The sequence below is a fragment of the Ambystoma mexicanum genome, chromosome 9, assembly GCF_040938575.1.
Source record: "Ambystoma mexicanum isolate Mex_15411 chromosome 9, UKY_AmexF1_1, whole genome shotgun sequence".
NCBI lineage: Eukaryota > Metazoa > Chordata > Amphibia > Caudata > Ambystomatidae > Ambystoma > Ambystoma mexicanum.
The window spans coordinates 1,419,218,146-1,419,242,497 of NC_090931.1; the positions used below are offsets into that span (position 1 = coordinate 1,419,218,146).

The 24,352-nt window shown below is 45.0% G+C and overlaps 1 protein-coding gene across 1 annotated transcript; it reads right to left on the reverse strand.

Moving 5' to 3' along the window:
• Positions 1-14,267: 14,267 nt before the first annotated feature.
• LOC138489160 (uncharacterized) lies at positions 14,268-18,476 on the reverse strand. The gene is made up of 2 exons (XM_069616813.1): positions 17,378-18,476; positions 14,268-17,275 (listed from the first exon to the last, which is right to left on the reverse strand). The coding sequence occupies exons 1-2, from the start codon at positions 17,546-17,548 to the stop codon at positions 15,371-15,373; spliced, it is 2,076 nt and encodes a 691-aa protein (XP_069472914.1). The 5' UTR covers positions 17,549-18,476; the 3' UTR covers positions 14,268-15,370.
• Positions 18,477-24,352: the final 5,876 nt, after the last annotated feature.

Consider the following 24,352-nt stretch of genomic DNA (forward strand, 5'->3'; position numbering starts at 1 on the left):
GAAGGGTTTAGCCAGCTTCGTGAAGCTGAAAGCCAACAATTCCTTACTGCGCTCAACAGAGATATGGTTTATATACACAAAGTTAGAAAATTTACATAATTACACATACCAGATACAGCATCATCCCACAATCCCCATTGGCTAACCCTATACAAATAAATCTAATCATCCCCTACATTCTCTAATCCCATTGGATAGATTTGCTAAGAACAATCCCCTTTCCACATGGTCTCATTCTAATCGGTCATGACATCCTGGAATATAATTAATTTATTCGGCTGGGTCCTTCCTCTGGAACAGCCTCCCTGCCACTCTAAAACTTGAGGAGAACCCTCTCCGGTTCCGGAGCACCCCAAGACCTTCCTCTTTTCTTCTGCCTTCGCTCCCCCTCTTCCCTGCTGATCTGTTCTCTCTTGGCACCGTGCACCTGGCCACCCTGTGTCCTCTGGCCCCAGGTACCTGCTCGCCCTGCCACCCTCCTGCACTGCATCCAGGCCACCCCTTGCACTGGGGTCTGTATCTGTACCCATACAGCCCCTCCCTTTTTCTTCCTGCACTTATCAGACCTACCCTGTCTGGTACCTTAAACCTAGCACTTGCCAATTGCTGGCTGCACTACTACTGTTTGTTTCCTTTATTATTTATTTATTTATTATTATTTATCTGTTTCTCCTTTGCTTCGCACTTTCCACTTCTCCCCCCTTCCATGCACTTTTCCCGTCCCCCCCTCCCATGCACTTCTGCGTTCTCAATGTCCCTGGGCCTAGTAAGATCGTTGTTTTGTTCTCCCCTTTTCCCCTCCCATGCCTTGTCGTGCTCTGAAACACTTGTGTACGAGCGCAATAGAAATAAAATATCAATATGCAATAATAACTCCAAACAATGCAAGAGTTGACTTGCCCCAATTGTCAGAGAAACTTTAACACAGTAGTGATATGCACAGGCTCGATAAAATTTCCTAAAGTAGAGGGAGGAGAGAAAACAGTGACCATTCCTTTAAACCTCCTTATTGCCACAGACAAGCTGGCATCCCAAATTGCTCCCTCTACATTCGTACACATCCCGTCAATGTGACTTCCATCTTAAATCATAGGGCCTCTAGCACATTGTCCTGCTTATCTTCCTGAGAGTCCAGATGGAACCATAACATACCGGTCAAGCTCTGCCCTTAAACACCCACTCTGTGTATTTATTGACTAACCCTAATTGAATGCTTGCAACCATACTGCACTCCCCTAGTCATTCAAAAAAGGACTTTGTGCTCTCTGGAAGATTGTCCCTTGTACCTACATACCCAACTGGCCATAAAATCCCAATCTAATAGCAAACCTCCATCCTCGCCTCGAGTGACCATTTGTTTGCTAACGCCATCTGCCCAACGCGGTTCACTTCCTCTCCCTATCCTTGACCTGGTAATCCAAACAACCAGAGCTAAAGAAAGACAGCCTTAGCAAACCAAATATTCTGCAGACTACGCAGACCCTAACTACGAAAGGACTGCAATCTTCTGTGTATGCAGTAAAACGCATAACAACCTAATATTCTAACAGTGTTCCCAACCTAAATGATGTTGAGTGCCCACATGTTCACTACATGGGATTAGCACATCCCCTTACAATCACTTTCTCTATTGTCAGACCCCCTTCTCTCACAAGCACATAGCTCCTCACCACCCAACTCTAGGCACTAAAAAGTCACAAAGTTGCATTAAATATGATAACATTGTCCTCACACTGTTGCCTATTATGTTGCTACTTAATGCAATTTTAAAAGGTATCCAAAAACTAAAGACAAGGCAACACAAATTAATTCCTCTAACTATACTGAGCATATGTTTAATTGGAACATCTCATTTAAACAAGTCACACCTGCATAGACTAATACAACTTCTGTAGTGTATACCTCTTTTCCCTGGTGGGGAATTTTCCGGTATTACCGATGCCGAAAATACCAGATGGGCCTCAAACCTGCACTGGTAATACCGGCACACTGGTATCAATGGCATATCCCAAGCCTGTATTTGCCTGTATTACCGGCAGATATTTGCCAGTATTAGAAGCAAAAGCTAGGTGGCAAAACCTCCACCTGAAAGCAGGCATTAAATGCATTCAGGTGTAGGAAATGAGGCCACGGGTGCACCCCATGCTCCCAGGTGCACACCGTTCACCCTGGAAGAGTAGAGAAGGGCCACACCTTCCACAAACACACTTTCCTCCTCCACCATGCTACCACTGATCGCAGTAAGCATTGATATGCAGCTGCTCCAAGCCAACAAAAGAGCTGCAGGGGCTTTAGAGGGAACAAGAGGCATTGGAGAGGAGGAGGATGATTTACCATGTGTAAGGGCCACACCATGGACACTCACTGACATGCAAATCCTAACCCTGACCACCTCGACAGGGAGAGCATTGCATATGTCCGCAACCTGACCCAGGAAGACATTGAAAGCCCGATTGGCATCAGGACAGTCATACCACCGCTGGTAAAGCTGGTGTTATTCCTGCACTTCCTTGCCACTGGCACATTCCAACACACTGTGAGCAAGCTGCATTAAAAAAAACTGCTGAGTCATTTGCTGGACATACTCCTGTGCCATGTGGGACAGCACATTGCATGCCCCACCACCCTGGCAGAGGTGAACGTCACAAAGAAATGATTATATGCCATTGCACGCATGCCCAATGTTGTGGCAGCCTTGTATCGCATGCATGTTGAGCTGGCGGCACCTCAGGCCACGGAGTAAGTCTACAGGAACCGGAAGCAGATCTTCTATTCACTTAATGTCCAGGTCACCTGTGATGCCGACCTCACGATCACCCACTGCTATGCCGAACTCCCTGGATCAACCCATGATGCCATGGTCCTGTGGAACAGCACACTGCCAGCGTACATGGAGGGGCATAGAGGCCAACGTACCTGGGCACCATCACCTGGAGGGATGTGGAGGCGAAGGTGGAGGTGGTAGCGGTGCTTGTGCTGGTGGCGGGGGTGGTGCTGGTGCTGGGCTGGCAGCCGTGCCCTACTGCTTGCTCCTTCTGACGGGTGTTTTGGCCTGTGCAGTTTTTGGAGCAGTTGAAGTGGCTGTGGTTGAGGGTCCGGCCTCTTCGCAGTCGTTGAAGTGTACCTGTTGGAAACGTGGTGCTGGTGTCTGCTGAGTCTGTACACTGTGCATTCATGTGCACGTTGACAGTTGGCCTGCCGAGGTGAACTTTTGTCATGGGTGTGGCAGGGTATCACTTTCAGATGCAGATGATCTTGGCAGACATGGGTGCTTGGCGTGTGTCCATGTGCATGCATGCACGTTTTAGCTGCATTGCATGTGCATTGGTACGTTCAACCACATCCCCTGACACATATGTGTGTCCTCACTGCCCATTTGCTGTGCCGTCATGTGTCAAACTGTTTCCCGTGCCCATTCTGTACAGATATGCTTGCTGGTGAATGCATGCATTTTGGGGTACATGCACATGTACATGCAGTTGTATTTACTGCAATCACCTTAGGTCCCTGCTCCAGCATCAGCGCTTCCTATGCCCTCCATATGCACGATACTGCTGGCTGTCCCCTCACAGGGCATGAGGTAATGGGGGTCCTCCATGCCTCCTCCCGTGGCAGCGCACTCCCTCCTGTGCTTGGCAATGGGGCCATGGACCTTTGTCTTGAGATCATCCCGCCTCTTCCTGCAGTCCCTGTTGGTGCAGGGAACAGTTCTGACAGCCGTCACCCTTGCCACGACATCAGCCCATATTGCACTCTTAATCTGCGCCCTGGTTCGCCTCTGCCTGCTACCGAAAAGTTCTTTGGTATGCTCAAACCACCGCATCCACCACATCAGAGAACTTGAGCTTTCTGAGATGGGGGATCTAGGACTTGAGATCTTTTCTCCTTTTACATGGTTTTGATGCACTTCTGGGCCTGCACGGCAGCTGGAACAGGGGGATTCAGGATATATTGTGTGTTTTAAATGGCCACCGCAGGCCTTACTGTTCCAGTGGTGACACTATTTCCTGTGCTGGTAAAACTTCCCCCATCAATATGCTGTTATTACTGGCAGTTCTTATGCCGGTATCAGTATAACCGGCACTTATCTGCCAGTGATTCTAGCACTTTGTTTTGTATTACCGTTTCCGGCGGGTGGTGTGCGCCTGCCCACGGGCTCGTACTACGCCAGTAATTCCGACGATCTCCATGCTGGAAACGGTAATACCGGCATGCCAGTATTTTCACGTTATACTGGCAGAATCAGAATGATCCCCATTGAACGTGCATCACTACACGTTATTTCCTGATTGGAGCATGAATGTTAGAGAGTGCATGCATGCACAAGCAGAAATTGTACACTGTTGCTCCTATTTCCTGCAGATCTCTCTCTTGGCGCCCTGGGAATCTGTCAGTTATTCCATGCATATCGTTCTGTTCCATAGCTATTTCATACTCAAGCCTGCCTTTCTATCGATAATTATCAAGTGAGAATTCTTGCTGCACTACAACATGAAGCATGGAGGGCAATTGAGCGGGATATTTTAATTTCTCACAGATTCTAGGTGTCTGATGATGGTAAATGTTGGCCAGTGTGAGAAGGCTGAAAAGATCATATTCGGGTTTCAGGCTCTTAAGTGAATAAAAAACAGGAGGAGAACAAGGATGGCTGTACACTTAGGGAGACTTTGTCACTTGAATACATTTAGGAGGAAAAGTTTGTCAAAAAATGTGAAATAATATGTATACAGGTGATTACACGAATTCAACACACACTTGAAAATACACTTTCTTTAACTGAACACACGTTGCTCAACAGAGCAGACAGAAAAATGTACAACACATTTTTTAAAAAAAGAAGACACTATTGAACATACTCAATTAATATCACGAACAACACGGTTACAGAGGTGAATCTACCCAGAGGCAGCAGCAATAGAATATGCCCCTGTGCACAGCAAAACCAGTGAACCAGCACCATAAAGACACACCATGTGACAATTTAGGAAAACAGAAACCAAAAGCTGGTGGAAATGACTAAAAAGACACGAAATAAACTTGGTAGCCAGTGGTATAGATAAAATCACCCTGTAACAGTGTATGAAAGACATCAGTTTCTGCATCAAACTAACATGCATGCACACCAAGTTAAGTAAGTAATGTAAACGCATAAGCAATAAATGCTTCATTAGTCGCATAGATTTATGTAAAAACATGTCAGAAGCACTTCATGACTCTGAGGGATATTCATACGATGCCAACTCAAGTTTCGGCTGCTGAAATGGCCATATACTTTGACAGTGCCCCAGCCTTCATCAGGGCGAGACATATTTGCAGTAAGTGAAGTGAAGGTTCATTCATATATAGAGGACAATGGTATATGTTTAAGGACAAGCCCAACGCGGCTAACAAACATTCCTAAACAAATAATATGAAATACACTTAAAAATGTGTTGCCAAATGACCCATACCATAATTAAGTTTGTACTGGGCATTATCCACAATACTGTTTAGTTAAAAATTCACCATCCCAATGTGTTCTGGCCCCATCGCCATAGAAAGTCTGTAAAAAGGACAATTGGTCCTTATAATCAAACATAGTGTGACAGAGAAATTAAAGTGAACGCCAATTTAAAAAGAAAGAAAGCTATCAATTTACCTTGAGCACCAACGCATAGCATGGGGGCCAATGTATTCCTGACTTTACAGGTGCCGAGGCTGAAACAAAACAATGTTGTAGTATGAGAAGAAAGGGTATTTTATCAGATGGAAACAAAAAACTCTCTGCCAACACATCGTAGACAGATCCCACCGACCACAGCCACTGGTGCCGCCTGTCCCGCTTACCTCAATGACACTAGACTGAAGCCCCAGAGAAAACAGCAGTGACACTGGAGGACGGGAACTTCAAATGTCTAAAGCACTGAAACACATCCAGTGTATCGGACAAATGGTGTGGACGTTAGTCTAGTTGTGGGAAGTCATTTTCATTGTGTGCGTTCCAGCTTTTGTTGCCTTCAAACCATTGCTTCCTATCCAACAGACATTTCAGCAAGTTCGGCTAACACACTTGCTATGTGTGTACTTTAACTTTGATCCAACGTAGTTCTCTGTGATCACATCACATTGACTGTGGTCCATTACAAAATGGCGGCTGATGTTGGAGCATGTTCAATAGCCACATTGAGCTTTATCACATGACATTGCACACCAAAACTAATGTCCGCACCGTTTGGATGAACTACTGGTTGTGTATCAATGCTTAAGATCTTTGGAGTACCGGTCCCCCGGATTCACTGCAGTCTTCCCTGGTGCTTCAGTCTGTTGGGTGAAAATATAGCTCCAGAGTGACAGAGATTGAGAGGCCATGCTAGGCCCCTGTTGTGAGAGTGAATCTGGCTAATGTGGAGTCCCATTGAAATATAAAAGACAGTACAAAACAGTGATTTCCAACATAAGGCCTAGTGAAATGAAAATAGATGGGCCTTGTTCAATTCTACTAAAGTGGACAGTTGCGCAAGTGAAAGGCAATCTATCTGAGAGCTTAAAACTGCTGGATATGCCCAATGAATGGGAAATGACATCTGGTGCTGCAGATGCTGACTTTGTGTAAACTGGGAAAAGGCCCTTTTTAACATATTCAAAACTGCAGCAGTACACATGGAAAAAGATACATTGAAATGCTTGGCATGTGAAGAATACCAGGGAGGAATTGTGCCTTACATTTAAAAGTGACATATTTTGGAGAAAGACACTTACTTTTCACAAATAAACTGACATTTAAATGGAAAGGCTTACTTATTGGAGAAGTGAGTAAGGAATTTCCATGTAATTGTGGCCTATGTGTGAATAATACCAAAAGTGAACTTATATCTGTCCAAACCGTATGTAAAGAAAGAGTGTATTATGAACAACATGCCCTGATATAATGCTAAATGTTACATGTAAGCACATCTTGTTGATTTAAAGATGGATTTTCTGAAGTATGGATGCAGCTTGTGTTTTCCCCACTGAACTGAACGGTCTGTGTCTTTGAAACTTTGAACTCAAGGCCTGGGGGCTGGGCCCACCAGGAAATGCAGGTCTGGTACAGTTATGAATACAAAGAAATAACAGAGAATTAGGTCAGAATTGTGGGAGCTTCAGATAACATGGCCATCAGAAATTACCTTTAAGGTCAGGTCTCCCCTTTAACTGTGCATTGGTGGCCAACAGAAATTACCTTTTTAGGGCTCACTCACCATTAAGAAATAGCTTCATAACCACTAATGGATCTTCAAACATTGTGTAAGAAACAGACCCTACTGATAAGCAGATGTTCATGTTAGGTCACAAGAACAGAAAGGAATCTTAAAAAAAGGTGGGGGCTGCTGTGAAGCTGAGGGGCACATTTGATGCCTTGCCATATGATTAGGATTGGGCCAACTTTTCCTTAATGAAAAGAGAATTGTGTGTCCCAGTGAGCTCATCCCAGACTCATATTATAGGGGATATGAAGCCCGTTGGTACCATGTAAATATGAATCCTGTGTGATGTATACAATTTGAGTTATGAAGACAGTTATGATTCCGGCCTTCACATAATTCTGAGGAAATAGAAAGTTGGTGTGGTGATAGAGAATAAAAGTAAGGTTTGGATCTTGAAGGGTCAGATTTCTTTCTGACTATTTCGGCTGAGGAGCAAATTTATAAACATGGTAGCCCCTCCCAGGAAGGGCATGACAAGATATGATTAGTATTTTCCAACTCACCAGAACATATAGAACTCAACTATGTATATGTACCTGCAGTTATCTGAAAAGGTAACATAGCTGCCATGTTGTGAGTTTTCAAGGACACTGCAAAAGTTAAACCCTCTTGTCATTTAGGGATGATGAATCTTTCTCCTCCCTCAACGTCCATCATCCACACCTCCCAACTCCCTGTTCTATCAGCAGGCAGTGGGCGTATTGGGCGAGGGGGAGGGATAGAACTGGCCAATCCGTAGCATGGGAATTATGATAATAATTGAGTGTCACCAGCCCTATAAGATATCAGTTTTCAATTTGAGAGAGACTGGGCAGTTACTTTTTGGGCTTTTGCCTTTCTTTGGACTTTTGACTTTTCCCTTGATTTTCCCACTATATTGCTGAAGGTAGTCTACTTCTGGACTCTTGCAAGGAACAACTAGTAGAGAGACAAGGAGAGCTACCAAGGCCCTAAACATTGCCCAGGAGACAGAGACTGGGAAATCTAGAAGTGAGCTGGGCCTGCCATTTGAGGAGTCAGAGGAAGTCTGGGTGCTGGGGACTATCCTTGACCAAAGCCTTTGACCAGATCTGTGCTGTCCTCATAGCTGTCCTCATAGAAGCCCTGTTGTTTCCATGGAAGCTCCGTATCCAAGGCCTGTCATGTAAGTAGATTCATCTAAAAGACAACAAAACTGTGGGGGGGGAATCTGCCAGCCTTAATCTTCATCTTGCAGAGCGGGTGGGGGGGAGGGTGAAACTGGAGGGACACCTGGCACATTTTATTAAATTTAACTCAAATTAATTCCACCATAGAAAATCACCCTACCATTTCAATTGAATTGTGTTGGGAACTGTCTGGCTTAATCCTTTCCATTAAATGGTGGGGATGGAGTGAAACTGTGTAGATCCTTGGCGCATTGAATCAAAGTTAAATCAATTCATTTTCATATGGAAAATCACGGGATGAGTGTTGTTTGATTTCAAAACTAACAAAGTTCATGCCCAGTGTGTTAGAGCTGGTATAGACAATAAAGTACTTGTTTGACAATGTTTCTGAAACCCCTGACTTCTGTACCGAAGGGGGTGTTCATAATCACAAAATAAGTACCCCTATAACTCTGCCGTTCAAGTGAATGTAGAGTGTGCAAAACGAAATTTCCCATTAATTTACTTTCATCCCCTATCAGCTTCACAAGGTCCTGCATTTTATGCAAATAAAAAGCCCAAAACGATTTTCCCATTGAGTTCCTTTCCCAAATCTTGCCTTTTAAATAAAAAGCCCAAAACGATTTGTTTCCATTGTGTCTTTGTGCAAATTATCTATTTCCCAAACCCTGCATTTTAATAAAAAGCCAAAACGATTGTGCTACTATATTCCCTGTACCTTGCCTTCAAATTAAGGGATCATATAACTTATGCCTGGGTTTGGGTGTTGCTGGGAGAGAAGAGCATTGTGATAACCCGAACAATCACTGGGAGTTGTTTCAAAATTCCTAATTGTTAGTGTGCAAATAATCCTCTGTGTGTTTTGATGTTAAGTCTTTAAATTCAACCTGTGTTCCTGGTAGTGAGTGAAAGCCCATTAGAAATATAGGTCAGTCAATTGGTGCAAGTAATTTGAAATTGTGATATTGTGTAGGACCAGGGTGTTGGTGACTGATGTTTGTGTGACTGTTCTATTATTGTTTGTCAAGCTTTAAATAAATATATGTCCTTACTATACATCGGCCTGGTTCCTGGCTCATTGGGGCTGAAGAGGGTATTGGTTGGAGGGTGCGAGATGGGTTGGAGGCCTCACTAAAGTTGAATCTGATTAAGCGATTTGGTGAGTGCCACCTTGCTTATGGGGGAAAGGAACTCACTGAGTTGAGAGTGACCGCCCAATAAATCGTGATAAGCCTAGAGTCATTGAGGTAAATGGGGCACGCAGCGCCACTGGCTGCAGGCGGTGGGATCTGTCTAAGGTGCGTTCAGCACAGAGTTATTTGTTTCAATCTAATAAAATACCCTTATGATATGATAGGTTATTTATACCACGCTTAATACGCAGAGGTTTCTAAGCACTGACCGGGGGATCGAACCTGTGTTGCTCCGTGTTGTCTTGCTTCCAAGGCGAGCACGTTGCCACCAAGCTATCCTCCATTTCTTCTAATACTTCAACCTTGCTTTGTTACAGCCTCAGACGCTTGTAAAGTCAGGAATACATTGACCCCCATGCAATGCATGGCTTCCCTTGACGCTCAAGGTAAATTGGCACCGTTCATTCTTTGTAGATGGGCTGTCAATAAACATTTTCTGTCAAACTATGTTTGATTATACAGACCAATTGTCCTTTTTACAGACTCTCTATGGTGATGAGGACACAGGACAAAATGGGGAGGCCAGTTTTTGACTGAACATTAATGTGGATCATACCCACTACTAAATTTAAACATGACATGTGTTATGTGGCAACTTTTTAAAGTTTATTTAATATTATTTTTGAGGAATGTTTGTTAGCCGTGTTGGGCTTGTCATTAAACATAGATACTCTTATCCCCTATACATGATTGAACCTTCACTGTCTCTTACCCTGATGAAGGCTGGACCACCGTCAAATGATATGGTTGTTTCAGCAGCGAAACTCAAGGTGGCATATTATGAGGATCCCTCATAGTCATGAAGTGTTTCAGCTGTGTTTTCACGCAAATCCATTTGACTAAAGTGTTTATTGCTTATGTGTGTACATAAGCTTACTTATATTGATCTGTATACCTGTTACTGATGACGAGAACTGATGTTTTTCTTACACTGTTACAGGGTGATATTGTCTATACCCCTGGCTACCAAGTTTTTTTAGTGTCCGTTTATTTAGCTTCTGTTTTCATAAATTGTCACATGGTGTGTCTTTATGGTGTTGGTTCAGTGGTACCGGGTGTGTACAGGGACGTTTTCTATTGCTACTGCCTCTTGCCAGCTTCACATGTGTAACCTTGTTGTTCATGAGATGAATTGTGTTTATTGAATTCAAGATTGTCTTCTTAATTTTTCTTAAAAACGTCCTTTTCTTGAATTTGTGTACATGTGTCTGTCTGCTCTCTTGGGCAACTTGCTTCCAGTAAAATAAATTGTCTTGCCATGTGTGCGTTTGAATTTGTGTAATCACAATATTTGTTTTAATTGTTTGACAAACATGTCCTTCTAAATGTATTCAAGTGACAAAGTCTCCCCAGGTGTACAGCCATCCTTGTTCTCATCCTTTGTTTCTGGTTTTGATCATCCCACTTGTGGGTGGCGCCCTTTTAATTAAGCAATGTGGGTAACCTGTCCTACTCTTGTCATATCAACAGTGAACGAATGCAGTGCATTGTGGATCATGTAGTTATTTTCTTCACACTGTCTTAGGCAGGTTCAAACTTGCTGATTCTCTGCAGTCCCTCTGCCTCACTCATTAGACATGTTCCCCATCACCACATGCACTATAAGGCAGGCTGCTACAAAGTGAAACATAAAACAGCAACCCTTCCAGCCTTCGCATCTCTGCTCCTAAATGCACCCATGCATATGTTGTGGATTGGGCCTGGGGGCTGGGCTTGAGTTGACTAAATCAGAGAGACCAGGAGATAGGAGGAGAGGGGGACGATTGACGTCTTTAAATCCCCTTCGCCCCTCGTCACCCGAACTCTTTCGCGCCTTGAAACACTTGTGTATAGGCGCGTTTTAAATGCCTTATCGTATCTTTCATGGAAGCACCCACACCGAACAACCAGTGAAAACAGGAGCACCTACTGCTGGCATCGAGTGACTGCTGTTTGCCACGGTAGAGGCCCTTTCTCAATGTTTTTTTCTTTTTCTTATGAACTATACAATGTAGTGGCTGGATGCACCAATTGATTTTAAATGTGATTATTTGTTTTTTTAATTCATGCTTTGTGGCTACTTAACGAATACTCTACGCGGAAGTGCACTGTGGCGAAATCCCTTTTTGCAGCTCACATGCACGCTGGTACACTTTTAGATTCTCGGAAAGAGATTTCCCTCCCCCAACTAATGCACTCAGTAATTTATAACATGGTACTTGGCACAAATTGTGCGCAAGGCAGACCCAGGGATAAACCTTTCTGATGAACTATTTTTGGATGCCCACACGCACAATTTGATCCACATTGGATTATATTATATCTGTTCGCGTTCAGTGCCACCAGCTGTAGAAATAATGTTAGTTAAGACTCTAATTTGGTCTTTGTCACGGGGTCTTTTGGAATTGGTTAGAGGGAGTGAGGTGCCCATGGAGGTAGGGTGGTTCAGTTAGGGTCTGCACCCTCTTTCTAGTGTGTGTGCCTTTCATCTACTGGTCAGTGTGCCATGGCTGGCTCCTTCGAGTATTTTTTTTTTTTTGATAGCTGAAGAACTATCCACTCCTGCTCAGGCCCCCTCTATGATTACCCGTACTTAAGCCAACTGTGACCACATTGCTTCTTCCTTTCAAGAGAAAATGTGCACTATACGGGAGAAGGTATGTGTGGAGGAATCCACTTCTCCTGGCATCTCTAACTTCCTGACCTGTCCGGTGGAACACTGCTCTAGAACTTTTAACTTTACGACAGTCACTGAAACATTCGTTACTGATGCTTTATCGAAACTGATATCTGCTTCCCATTTTGATCCTATCTCTCTTCACATTCTTCAAGATCTCCCTATGAATCTGGTTCCTCTGCTTACTGAGGTGCTTGAGTATTTGTGTGCCACTGGATTCATTGCTCACCCCCTCAACCATGCTGTGGTTTCTCCGTTGCTTAAGAAACCCCAGCTCGACCCGGCAGTGGCCGAAAACTACTGCCCAATTTCTCGCTCGCCTTCCTGCAATGACGAAGTTGCTGGAATCCATTATTACTCCTCAGCTCCCAGCCTATTTAGAGGCCAATAATATTCTCCATCCCATCCAGGCTGGCTTTCGGCCAGGGATGGGCACGAAATCAGTAATGATCGCACTCCATGACGATATTGCGATGTCACAGGACCCTGGAGAGACGAGTAGTCTTATTCTAATCGATCTCTCGGCGACCTTTGACACCATTGACCACCAGAGACTTTTACATTGCCTTTCAGATGCTGGAGTTTTGGGGGGTTCCTTTGAAATGTTTTTCGTCCTTTCTTTCCGATCGCACCCAGGTGGTGTCTCTTCCCCTTTCACTTCCCCTCCTATGGTGTTTGATTGTGAAGTTCCGCAAGGTTCAACGCTCTCCCCATTGATTTTTAATTCATACATGGTGGCGTTGGTCAAGCTTATTTCTACCTTTGGTGTGCACTTTTTTTATATATGCGGACGACACCCAGATTTTCTTCCATCTTAATGCCCCCAAGGAAAGTCCCCCTGCACTTCTGAGAAAGTGCCTCTCAGTGGTGGAGTTGTGGATGACTGAAAACTGGCTTAAAGGATAGTTCCGGGAATTTTTTTTTATTGTCCCTAGGGGTCGGCCATGTGTTTGTAAGCATAAATCGGTAGATCGTAGAAAACTTTCCTATGGACCTTACCCGACTTTTCGCCCATTAAAGCACTCGAAATCAGCCTCCATTTTGTGATAATCCTATCATTTCCCCACATCTACCTGGCTCACCTGCCTTTTCGGCACTAAATCAAATCCCCCGCCCCTGAAACAGACTTCATCAAAACATTCATATTCCCCGCCTCTCCCCGTGACGTGACTGTGCTGCGTAGGCAAACGCGCCCAGGCGTCTTCTACGCGACTCCACACAGACCCCGGAAATCAACACAGATCAGCTCACAAAACAGCGCGCCACAATTCGGAATATGAAACTGTACTTTGAAATCAAACCGCAAGATTGTAAATGTGGTAAAGTACATTTATTTGACATCAAATGTTTATAGAATATTCAGCGTTTTGCATTTTTATTTGCTCTCGATCCAAATTAGTGCGTCTTGAGGCAAGCAATGTCCGTGTGCAGTACACCGGGTCTTAGAGCATCTCACAATACAGCGTCACAATTCGGAATGTGAAACCGTGGTTTAAAAGCAAACGGCAAGATTGTACATTTGGCAAAGTACATTTATTGGACATCAAATGTTTATAGAATATTCAGCGATTTGCATTTTTATTTGCTCTCGATCCAAATTAGTGCGTCTTGAGGGAAGCAATGTCCGTGTGAAGTACACCGGGTGTTGGTTTACGATAACAATAAGCTCTTCGGTCGCACTGATAATCGCATGGCTGTTCCAACAACGAGGCACTAGGCCACCACAACGGTAGGCATGTTGCATCTAACCGTTAGTACCGCGTAAGGGCATACTTGTACTTGGCGATCGTCCCATAAAATGGTCAGGGTGGTAACGTTGTTCACGCGGAGAAGCAACTGGCGGCTGTAGAAGCCGTCCACCGGTGTCTGGTACTCGTGACACAGACAGTAGTGAACGACGTACCTAAAAACATAAAAAATGAAATTAGTTTCACCATCGGATCCTTATTAAAATTATTCATTTCATAGTTATGACAGCGCTACTGGGTGTACACAAGTGTTTAAAGGCGTGGCGAGGCAGGGAGGGGGTGGGGGGGAGGGGAGTACAAGGTAAGTAGCATAAAATAATAAATAAATAGGGCCAGCTGGTGGCAAGTGCAAGGTAAGTGCAGAACAAGTGCTGGGAAGGGGGGGGCTGTACGATACTGAGACAGTCCCCCAGTGCAGGGGTTTGACAGGGAGGCAGTGCAGGTGGAGAGTGGAAGGGCCCAGGACCGAGGTCGCAGACAGTGGACCAGTTGTAGCAGGGGAGAGGGAGAGAGAAAGCAGAAGCAAAGACGAAGGTTTTGAGGTGCTTCCGTAAACGGAGATGGTTCTCAAGAAAGGGTAGAAAACAATATGCCACATAGAACGAACAAGTACAACTGAACCCGTCTATAAAGCCACTGTATAGTAATTAAATTGCGGTATAAACTCATCAAAAGTTACTTACATTATATTTGCATTTTCCATTTTCTCTCTGTGTAGGGCAGAACCGAAAAACCACTCCTTCTATGCCGAGGTTACTTATTCTAATGAACGTGGCTCATCGTTTCGTTTCTGAAATTTTATTCATTATCTTTTCTTAGTCTTTCGGGATGGTCCCGGCCTGTCAAGGTCAAATCACAATAGAACCTTATACTGGGTCGTGGGCCGTTCCGCCACCCGAGCAAAACATCAAAGCAGCTGACCTTCACTGTGAGCGAGCAGACATTTCTAGTTTGCTAGCTACAGTTAGTGTAAGGGCATCTTGTCTGCGTGCCTTTTTTTTTTTTTTACTGTCCCTATGGGTCGGCAATGTGTTTGTAATACGGAAACATTCTATAATTTTTGTAAAAATGATTTATATTACTGTTTGGTTAATTTAATGCGCAAATCAACAAGGTTCGAGAGACACATTGCATGTACACTGAGCAATGACTTTTATTTACACCTAATACATAGCTACACATATGCAATGGGCCTGCAACATGAGGAGACTTGAGAGCAAAGTCACAGGTGACACACGGGTGGTTCGCACTACTGCACGGTGAAGGGAGGGGCGAGGGTGGAGAGACACATTGCATGTACACTGAGCAATGACTTTTATTTACACCTAATACATAGCTACACGTATGCAATGGGCCTGCAACATGAGGAGATTCGAGAGAACAGACAATCAAATTACAATCATTTAAACCGTGATGTGTATTTCTCAATGAGCTCTGCTTTAGGTGGACATGGAACAGAGGCAATGTTGGGTGGCAATGCAGTTGTCCCCTGCATAGGTTCGTTCAACACTCCATGTATGTGCCTATCGAGGACATCTACGATAAGTCTCTCAATAAACTCATATTGCATATCCTCAAACACTGGTTTGATCACCCATTGTTTACTTCTTTTAGTGAAGGCCTTATTGTAGCGAAGCTTCCCTAAAGTTCCGGTCGTCCTACTTTGTTGACGGCCAACATTGTGGTTATGTGCCAAGACCGCTAGAAGAGTCCGATTGATCATGCCTTCCATGCCAAAATGCAACCTTTTGGGCCTGTACTTTAGGCACATATTGTGGAACACCTCCAAATCTCCTGTGTGGCAGAATTCCGTGAGTCCCCTCAAATCTCTTGTTATAGCTTTATCAAATACAATCTTTTCAATGGCCTTGTGAGTGGGTGATGAAGGAATCAACCACTTCTTCTTCCGTGCCTCCTCTGTGGACAAATGGCCATGTTCACATTTGTGGAAATGTTCATTGGTCGACCATCGATGTACGTTGCTGCAGTGCAACATTACTGACCGCCATTTTTCCAGTAGAATTTCCAACGACCCTTCGCATGTTTTTGAACTCCACCAAAGATGGTTGCTGATTGACTTGGACCACTGCGAAATACCTTGCGTATTTTTTTTTTTTCCTGCAGCCGACAATTTCTTATTGATTGTTTTTGCAAGATGCCATACGTCAAATTGGTGATTTATATTTTTGTACTCTTCTCTCATTGTCTTGGCAATTGAAACGTGTCTGTCCGTGGCTATCAGGTCGATCACCATTCCCCGCGATTGTAGTTCTTGCAATGATGCTACAAAGCCAACTTTCTCCATGGCCACTGAGGATGTACTTTGTGACACCTGCACGACCACCGAACTCACAATTTTCTTACTTTCCATGTCCTGAAAGTGGTAGGTGCAGTACTTGGCTGAAAATCCTGGGCTGTCGCACTGTCCATCACCGGCTAGCCTGAAGCGTTTGCCCGCGAATGTACTTTCCATTGACATTTTTTCCATTCTCCATGCTTCGCTGATGGCTGGAAATAGATAATCGGTTTGGTATTTGTAGAACTGAGTTTTCGCAATGAAATGGATTCCCACAAACTGAAAGAAATACTGTAACTTTTTAAAACTTGAACCACTAAAAAGTGCGGCCGCTGCACAAAGTAGATTGCCTGCTGGCAGTTGCCCCAGCATGGGTTGTGCAGACCATGAGAACGGATGATATTGTGTACAGGTGGCATGTATTTTAAGGTTAGTGCCTCGAATTGCACGAGTCACATTAATCAATGGCTCCCCACATACTTCTCCACCAACCCAATGCCCACATTTCATCATCATAATAATATCCATCAAACAGCTATCGAATACAATGAATTTGGCCTCCTTCCTTATACTGTCACTCTGCATCCCAGCTGGTTCGGCCTGTAACGTTGAGGACATGTCACTCACATGAAAGGTACAATCTCTGATATCGTCTTCCGCTATGCTGAGTGATATTGATGGTGTTTCATTGTCGTCCATTTCACTCTCTTCTGCAACAACTGTTCCTTGGCCGGAAATGGGAGAAAAAAACAATGTTTTCAACTTTCTCGCCCTCTTATTTTTTGCGGGTGTGGATTCTGTGAATTGATCTCCGACTGCATCCAAACTACCAGGAGGACATTCACTATCAATGGCTGGTGGTGGTATAGCTCCGTTGTCAATCAATTCATATTCTTCCCATTGGCACGATGCATCTCCAGTCTGAAGTCCCTGCCAAAAGGTTTGACAAGCAACATCTCTCGTTCGCTTCACTGTCTGTGTAGATCGAGTTCTTACACCCACTCGCAACTAGAGGACAGAATAGAAAAGGGATGTTCAGTTTAAACACAACTTACAGTATTGAACTATTGACAGTGAAAGACAACATAATATAGTGAACAGGACACTAACCTTCTTTTGCTTTCTTTTCTTTGAAACTTTCTTGCCTCGAACTTCAACATCTGGACGCTGTTGCTCCGACTCGTGTGTGCAGGTCTCCACTTCCTCTCGCGCTGCAACGACTATATTTTCATGATAAGCACATCCATCACTCACTGATGCTCCATCGACTCCCTGAAACATAGAACTTTCATTAGTATGTATAATAATATTGAAAACACAAAATGTACTTGGGGACCAATACCCATACGTACATCTCAATAGCAAAACACCAATGAACGCATTGTGTAGAACATTCAAACGACAATAGTTCACGCATTGTTGATCTAGTTAGATGGAACTGTCAAGATCCATACCTCGGGCTCCGCATAGACTTCCATTGATGATATTATTGAAGATGACGCTTCAGCAACTCCCTGAAACACAGTAATTGCATTAGTATGGTTTTCTATTTTGTTAAAAAGAACATAAACTTTGTGCAGGCGTCAACGGCTCATCTAAATAGTCCTGCACAATCTTTGATGAGTTGTCTAAAATAAAGAATGGATATCTAAATATGATTCGATTTGCTCCATCGTTGGAAGTGTCACCACCCAGAGATCTGCATCAACTACTAGGGGTGATGTTCTTGTAGAAGAAGCTCCGTCAGCTCCCTGAAACATAGTACTTGCGTTAATAAAGAAGGAAGTATAGCGGATGTAATCACGTCATATGATCTCGCTTGATCGAACTGTCAGTATCCATACCTCGAAATGCATAAGAACATCAAGGGACGCTGTAACTGCGGTGCACACTTCTGCAAGCTGTTGCGCCGACCCGTAACTGCATGCTCCCCCTTCTTCTTGGACTAATGCTCCATCGACTCCCTGAAACATAGGACTTTCATTAGTAATGAACACAATATTGAAAAAAGAAGACACATAGGAGGGCGACGACAGAAGGACATGGCTAAAAACGAAAGAAACATTGTGTGTAACAATCACGCTACAAGAATGCAAGATCTGATGATCTCCATCGATGGAACTGTCCGGAAACGTACCTCGAGCATCTGAGTGACATCTACGGTTGTCGTCAATGCGTTGGACTCCTCAGCATCTCCCTGAAAGGCAGTACTTGCATTATTTTGGATAACAATAATTATAACTGAAAACAAAGACTAGAGGACGAGTACTGTGGTGTACCATTAGGTAAAATAATTACACGATAAATTAAAACTATTGATTTACATGCCTAAAACAAGTCAGTGGCAGAATAGCTAAGTAAGATTACCCGATAGGCGCTTGAAGTGGCTGATGACTGCAATAACGACACGGATGGAGAATCTTCCGCCTTCATATTGAGTGGAGACATAAATGGGGAAATTATGGTTAGCTAATGCTACTCACACTACCGCAAGGCCGAGAGCTAAATCCGTAAACTTGACTCACCAGTGGAGGGATGTGGACGAATAGAGTGGGGATAGCGGTTGAGAGCAATTTTCGCCTCGCTCGCGGTGTTTTCTTCGTTATTAGCAATGATGTGGAGTACATGTCTGGGCTAAAGTGCCTGCTGCAGATGCGGTATCGATCACCCCTCTTGTCTGCAAAGACTTCTAGGACTCTACTTTCTAGCTCAGACGGTGGATATCCGCAATATCGGACCCATTCTCTTATCTGATCTATTGTCTTAGGGAAAACATGCATTATAGTACCTTCAGATTTATTATGGGTCTTCGAAGGGCAACCGCCAATGGAACAGGCAGGCATTGTGGAAAGTTCTGAAAAGTAAAGATCAACAATTCTCTATGAATACCAATGTGTTAAAAAATTAAATGACACATGATAAGTATTTCAATAACTTTAAAAAAATAGAAAAATATAATTTGACTAAACTCAGAACATGTGACTAGTTCCTTGCATGTACTGTCGTGAACGAAAAGAAAACATGGATGCAATTTGATGACTACTAGCAAATAGATATAAATTAAAAAATTGGACGCAAAATGATTATGGTACATGGCCTTACCTTGACGAACAAACAGTTAGATGCAGGGATCAGAGTAGTTTCTTGTCGTAGAACAGGGAGCAGTTCACAGGTTGCACACTGACGAGTTTGCTCAAAGTGGTCACGGAAGTTCACAGAGACGAAGAGCAGATAACCAGCACCTTCACGGGTTGACTAGCAAAGCGCAAAGAAGTTCTCATTAGAAATATGAAGTGGGTTATAAAGAATTCGAAACAGGGGTGTGTTTTTGAATGAATGACGTGTATTGCAGGGGGGCGTCCAGCGCGAGGGGGGATGCTTGGCAGGAGACACGGGGTCTGGAGGTAGACATGGGAACAACAGCCCATGCTCTATAGACCACTTTGAAGTGTACATGGTCTTTGGCACCTCTTGGCCTTTATCGCTCCCTGACAGCTCCACTTGCCAGCGCAAGTACCCTGGTGCGAACTGCCTTTGATAGGGCGGGGGGTGGATTGGGGCGGTGGTCGTGCAGACAAGACACAGGAAGACTCGTGAATGCAGACACACTTATGTGGATTGCAGGGGGGCGTCCAGCGCGAGGGGGGATGCTTGGCAGGAGACACGGGGTCTGGAGGTAGACATGGGAACAACAGCCCATGCTCTATAGACCACTTTGAAGTGTACATGGTCTTTGGCACCTCTTGGTCTTTATCGCTCCCTGACAGCTCCACTTGCCGGCAGCACAAGTACCCCGGTGCGAACTGCCTTTGATAGGGCGGGGGGTGGATTGGGGCGGTGGTCGTGCAGACAAGACACAGGAAGACTCGTGAATGCAGACACACTTATGTGGATTGCAGGGGGGCGTCCAGCGCGAGGGGGGATGCTTGGCAGGAGACACGGGGTCTGGAGGTAGACATGGGAACAACAGCCCATGCTCTATAGACCACTTTGAAGTGTACATGGTCTTTGGCACCTCTTGGTCTTTATCGCTCCCTGACAGCTCCACTTGCCGGCAGCACAAGTACCCCGGTGCGAACAGCCTTTGATAGGGCGGGGGGGTGGATTGGGGCGGTGGTCGTGCAGACAAGACCCGTTTGCCGCAGGGCCTCACCAAGGAGAGGCCATCTAACTGAATGTAAGAGGATGGCTGCAGGATCTACTACATGGAAGGCAGGGGGGTGAGTTTATAAATACCTCACCCTCCCAGGAGAATATATGGGGGTCATCTCTGTACCCGGTGCCCAAAAAGAGGATTTATTATGATCAACCATATTTATTATTTACCTATAACCATGTTTTGTATCAATAAAATCGAACGGCTTTTTATTGCCAACGCTTCATGCCAACCCACAAAATAATATATGTATGACTGCTGCATATATGGGTTCAACGGTTATGTGGATTGAAGGTGGGCGGCCAGCGTGAGGGAGGATGCTGGCCGGAGACATGTGGTGTGACAAGGCAATGGAAGGCCATTCAACAGAGACACACTAGATTCATTTAAAAAATCAAAACAACCATTGTTAAAATATATGTTGGGCTTTATTTTAGATTTTAATTAAAATAAACATAAATAATAAAAATTACACATTGTAAATTTGAGGTTGCAAGACATTGAGGGAAAACCCGCGGTATTGTCCACTGTCACTGGGGAAATGTTGTCTAATGGCAAGTACCGCACAGGCAGGTATTACTCTCCGAACGCGGTATCCGAGCCTCCCGTGAAGCCACCAAGTGAAGCAACGATAGGCCACCAGCCTGTACCACCTGTGAAAAAGAAAGATGCAAACTGTATTAAACTGACAAAACTTTCTTATCAATGTCGATTCAGGTAAAACATGTCATTTTGCTTAGAAAAAAAATATATCTAGAAAATGCACAATATGGAACCAATTTACATGCGTTCGAATGATATGTAGATGTACTTTTATATGTGGGAGACGACCATGAAATAGTAGTGGCATCACTGACATCACAAACAGAGTATACTTACTCGTTACTCGGATTACGCGGACGAACAGTGCCGCGAAGTTCGTGCATAAGCACCATCATCATCCTCAACACGGTCCGTGAGAGGCAGGCTTCCCTGAACTCTGGCAGCTCGGTGATGCATTGCGGACTTTGCTCGCCTTCCTGCAGACTTTGCTCGCTTTCAGAAATGTAGGCCAAGCACCCGGAATTTTCACGGCAGCAGCAGTTCTCCTCCTCAGTGGGCATTAACTCGCACCGATTGCACGTGCACCAGGTGGAGACGCCGTCCATGCGACATGGTCCAGGCTCTTCATCCGTTGACAGGTCCTCCCAACTGCCGTCCGAATCCCCATCGTTTCCGCGTGCTTCCCTTTCCAGTAGTTCCTCCTCGGTGTACTCGGGCTCGTACATGTAGGGCATTATTGTAGCCATTGTGTGGTAAACAGAGTAAAATAATTTACCGAGATGGTACAGGTGTTTACACGGGCTACAAGCGACGAAGGTAGCTGACCAGAGCACTGAAACGAGTCACAGAATACTCAAAGTAACACAGAGAGAGGAATGGAATCGAAAATCTGCTGCTGTGTGTTGTGAAACGGTCTGTTTATACTTATTGGGGAAAGAGGCGTCCTGCCATTTCCATGGCAACACGTCAATAGCTGAGGCGCAGCGATTGTTGACACGAGACGTGCTTGAAATGGGCAGTACGCGTCTGCTGATGTCAGGCTGAGGGGAGGGGGATTTGATTTAGTGCCGCAAAGGCAGGTGAGCCAGGTCGATGGGGCGAAATGATAGGATTATCACAAAATGGAGGCTGATTTCGAGTGCGATAATGGGCAAAAAGTCGGGTAAGGTCCATAGGAAAGTTTTCTACGATCTACCGATTTATGCTTACAAACACATGGCCGACCCCTAGGGACAATAAAAAAAAATTCCCGGAACTATCCTTTAAGTTAAACGGGGAGAAGACTGAAGTACTGTTGGTTGGCCAGGCTCCCAACAGTCCCGGCTGGACCCCAGACTATTGGCCAGCATGTCTTGCACCCTGTTCAAAACCTTCTACTGTAGTTAAGAGCCTTGGTATTATAAGGTCATGGCCTTTGGCTCCAGAGAAGCTCAAATCCCCTCAGTTTGCCAGAGTGGTTTCACTAAATTGAAAGTTCTGAAGAAGGTGCTTCCTTTTCTTCCTAATGAGACCAGGACCAACATTGTGACTGCCTCTATTATGGGAGCAATTAATTATTGCAATGATATTTATCTCGGCCAGCCAGAGGCACTTCTCCAGCGCTCCCAGATTCTCCCACTCTTATGACCTCCTTCAGCGCCTCCACTGGTTGCCCATTAGAACTCGGGTGAAATTTAAGGTCTTATGCACGGTTCACCGTGCTATTCACTCTGTTGGAGCTGAATTCCTCCAAGCGAAGCTCTCTCTTTATCAATTAAGGAGACCTCTCTGCTCGTCCAAACAGTTTCTGTTGTCCGTACCCCGCTTCCAACATGATCGTGCGGGAGGCAGAGCTTTCGCTGTGCTGGCCCCGTCTTTGTGGAATGCCCTTCCCCTTCATATTAGGAGCAACCACGTTGTATCTATCTTCGTAAACAGCTCAAAAGACTGTTGTTTTGAATGTGGTATGCCCCCTCTCCTCTCTGGTTCTCCTCAGCGCCTTGATGCCTCCAGGTCTTTGCTGCACTTTATAAATGCCATTACATTACATTACAGTGCACACATTTAGGGATGGTTTCTGCGCTGTAATGATGCTCGCTCCCGGGGAGCCGGTTCAAGCCCTGCGTCCCCAAAAGCGGACATCCAGTCCCCAAGGAAGGACCCAGCAACCCCATATAGGGGCCCTTTGGACAGTGTCCTGGCGCCTATGGCGCCAGGCTCATAAAAGACATCAGTCCTGGCGCCATAGGTGCCAGGCTCATTATGGGAGTGCTTGGGTGCACTTACCTGATGCAGACCATGCTGCAGGATCCCGGCCTCCTTGAGGCCTTAAAGGAACTACTTTACTTGTGGGACTAATTTACGATCCGGCCGTGGTCTGGGAAGGATACATACCTGATTGGAGGAAGGATACATACCTGGAACTTCTTCCAAGGCTATTTAAACCCCACCCAAACAGCCACACGTGCTTCGCGTTGTTCTGCATCTAGCAGCTGGACGCTCACCGTGTCTGCTCCTGCATCCTGACTTCTGCCACGCCTGCCAGCATCCTGAATCACCTGCAAAGGAAGAGAAGAAGAGAACAGAAGAAGGAAAAGTCCTTACCTGCTAAAACCGCATCCCGGAGACATCTCGCCGACAATCCTGAAAAGGAAGACTTTTATTTAAAAGCTCATTGCGTCGATCGCGGCAGTGCCGCATTCCGCTCACCTTTACAGGGCGCCTCCATGTTCAGCAGCGATCATCCAGATTCGCAGTCACGCCCCAGCGCCTAGGGAGAAAAAGACCAGAACAAAAGGTGAGAGAGAGAAGGGAATAAGGAAAGCTAAATCTCCATGTTAAGACTTATCTGCTGATTCATTCCCTCTCCATTTCGGGTCCGCGCCGCATCCTGGCATTTCCGGACATCAAGAGGCATCAGCGTTAATGAGCGAATGAAAAGCCATTACCAAAAAACCCTCATTAAAGACTTACCTGATTTCTACAAGGATTTCACATCTCATTTCGGGTCGGTGCCTGTTCCCCGGCATTCCGTACCCCGGCCCCCATGGGGAAAAAGACACTAGCATTAGTACATTAATGCATGGACACAAGGGGAACCTCTTATAAAAAAAACTTACCTGGAAGCCAAGCAAGTTTGGTTCTCACCAATCCGAAAATCCAGTGAAGTAACTGGATACCAACGCGCCCCTGCATCAGAAGCAGGATGGAGAGCTCGTCCTTCCAGACCCTAAGGTGAGACGCTACGAGGAATCACAGAAGGGTTTCAAGGAGGGTGAGAGGGGAAAGTGGGAGGCCGATTGCATTACCCCGCAGACAGTTAATCCCCTATTTTCGCCTACAGAAGGATACTTCTGCGAGCCAGACAAGCCAGATTTGGGGGCCCGGTCCAGTCCGTCTTCCGAACC

Coding starts and splice junctions, on each gene's coding strand:
- LOC138489160 (XM_069616813.1), bottom strand. CDS start 17,548: ATGTTTCAGGGAGTCGATGGAGCATCAGTGAGTGATGGATGTGCTTAT. Junction 17,276..17,377: donor AGAAAAGAAAGCAAAAGAAG/GTTAGTGTCCTG, acceptor TCTGTCCTCTAG/TTGCGAGTGGGTGTAAGAAC.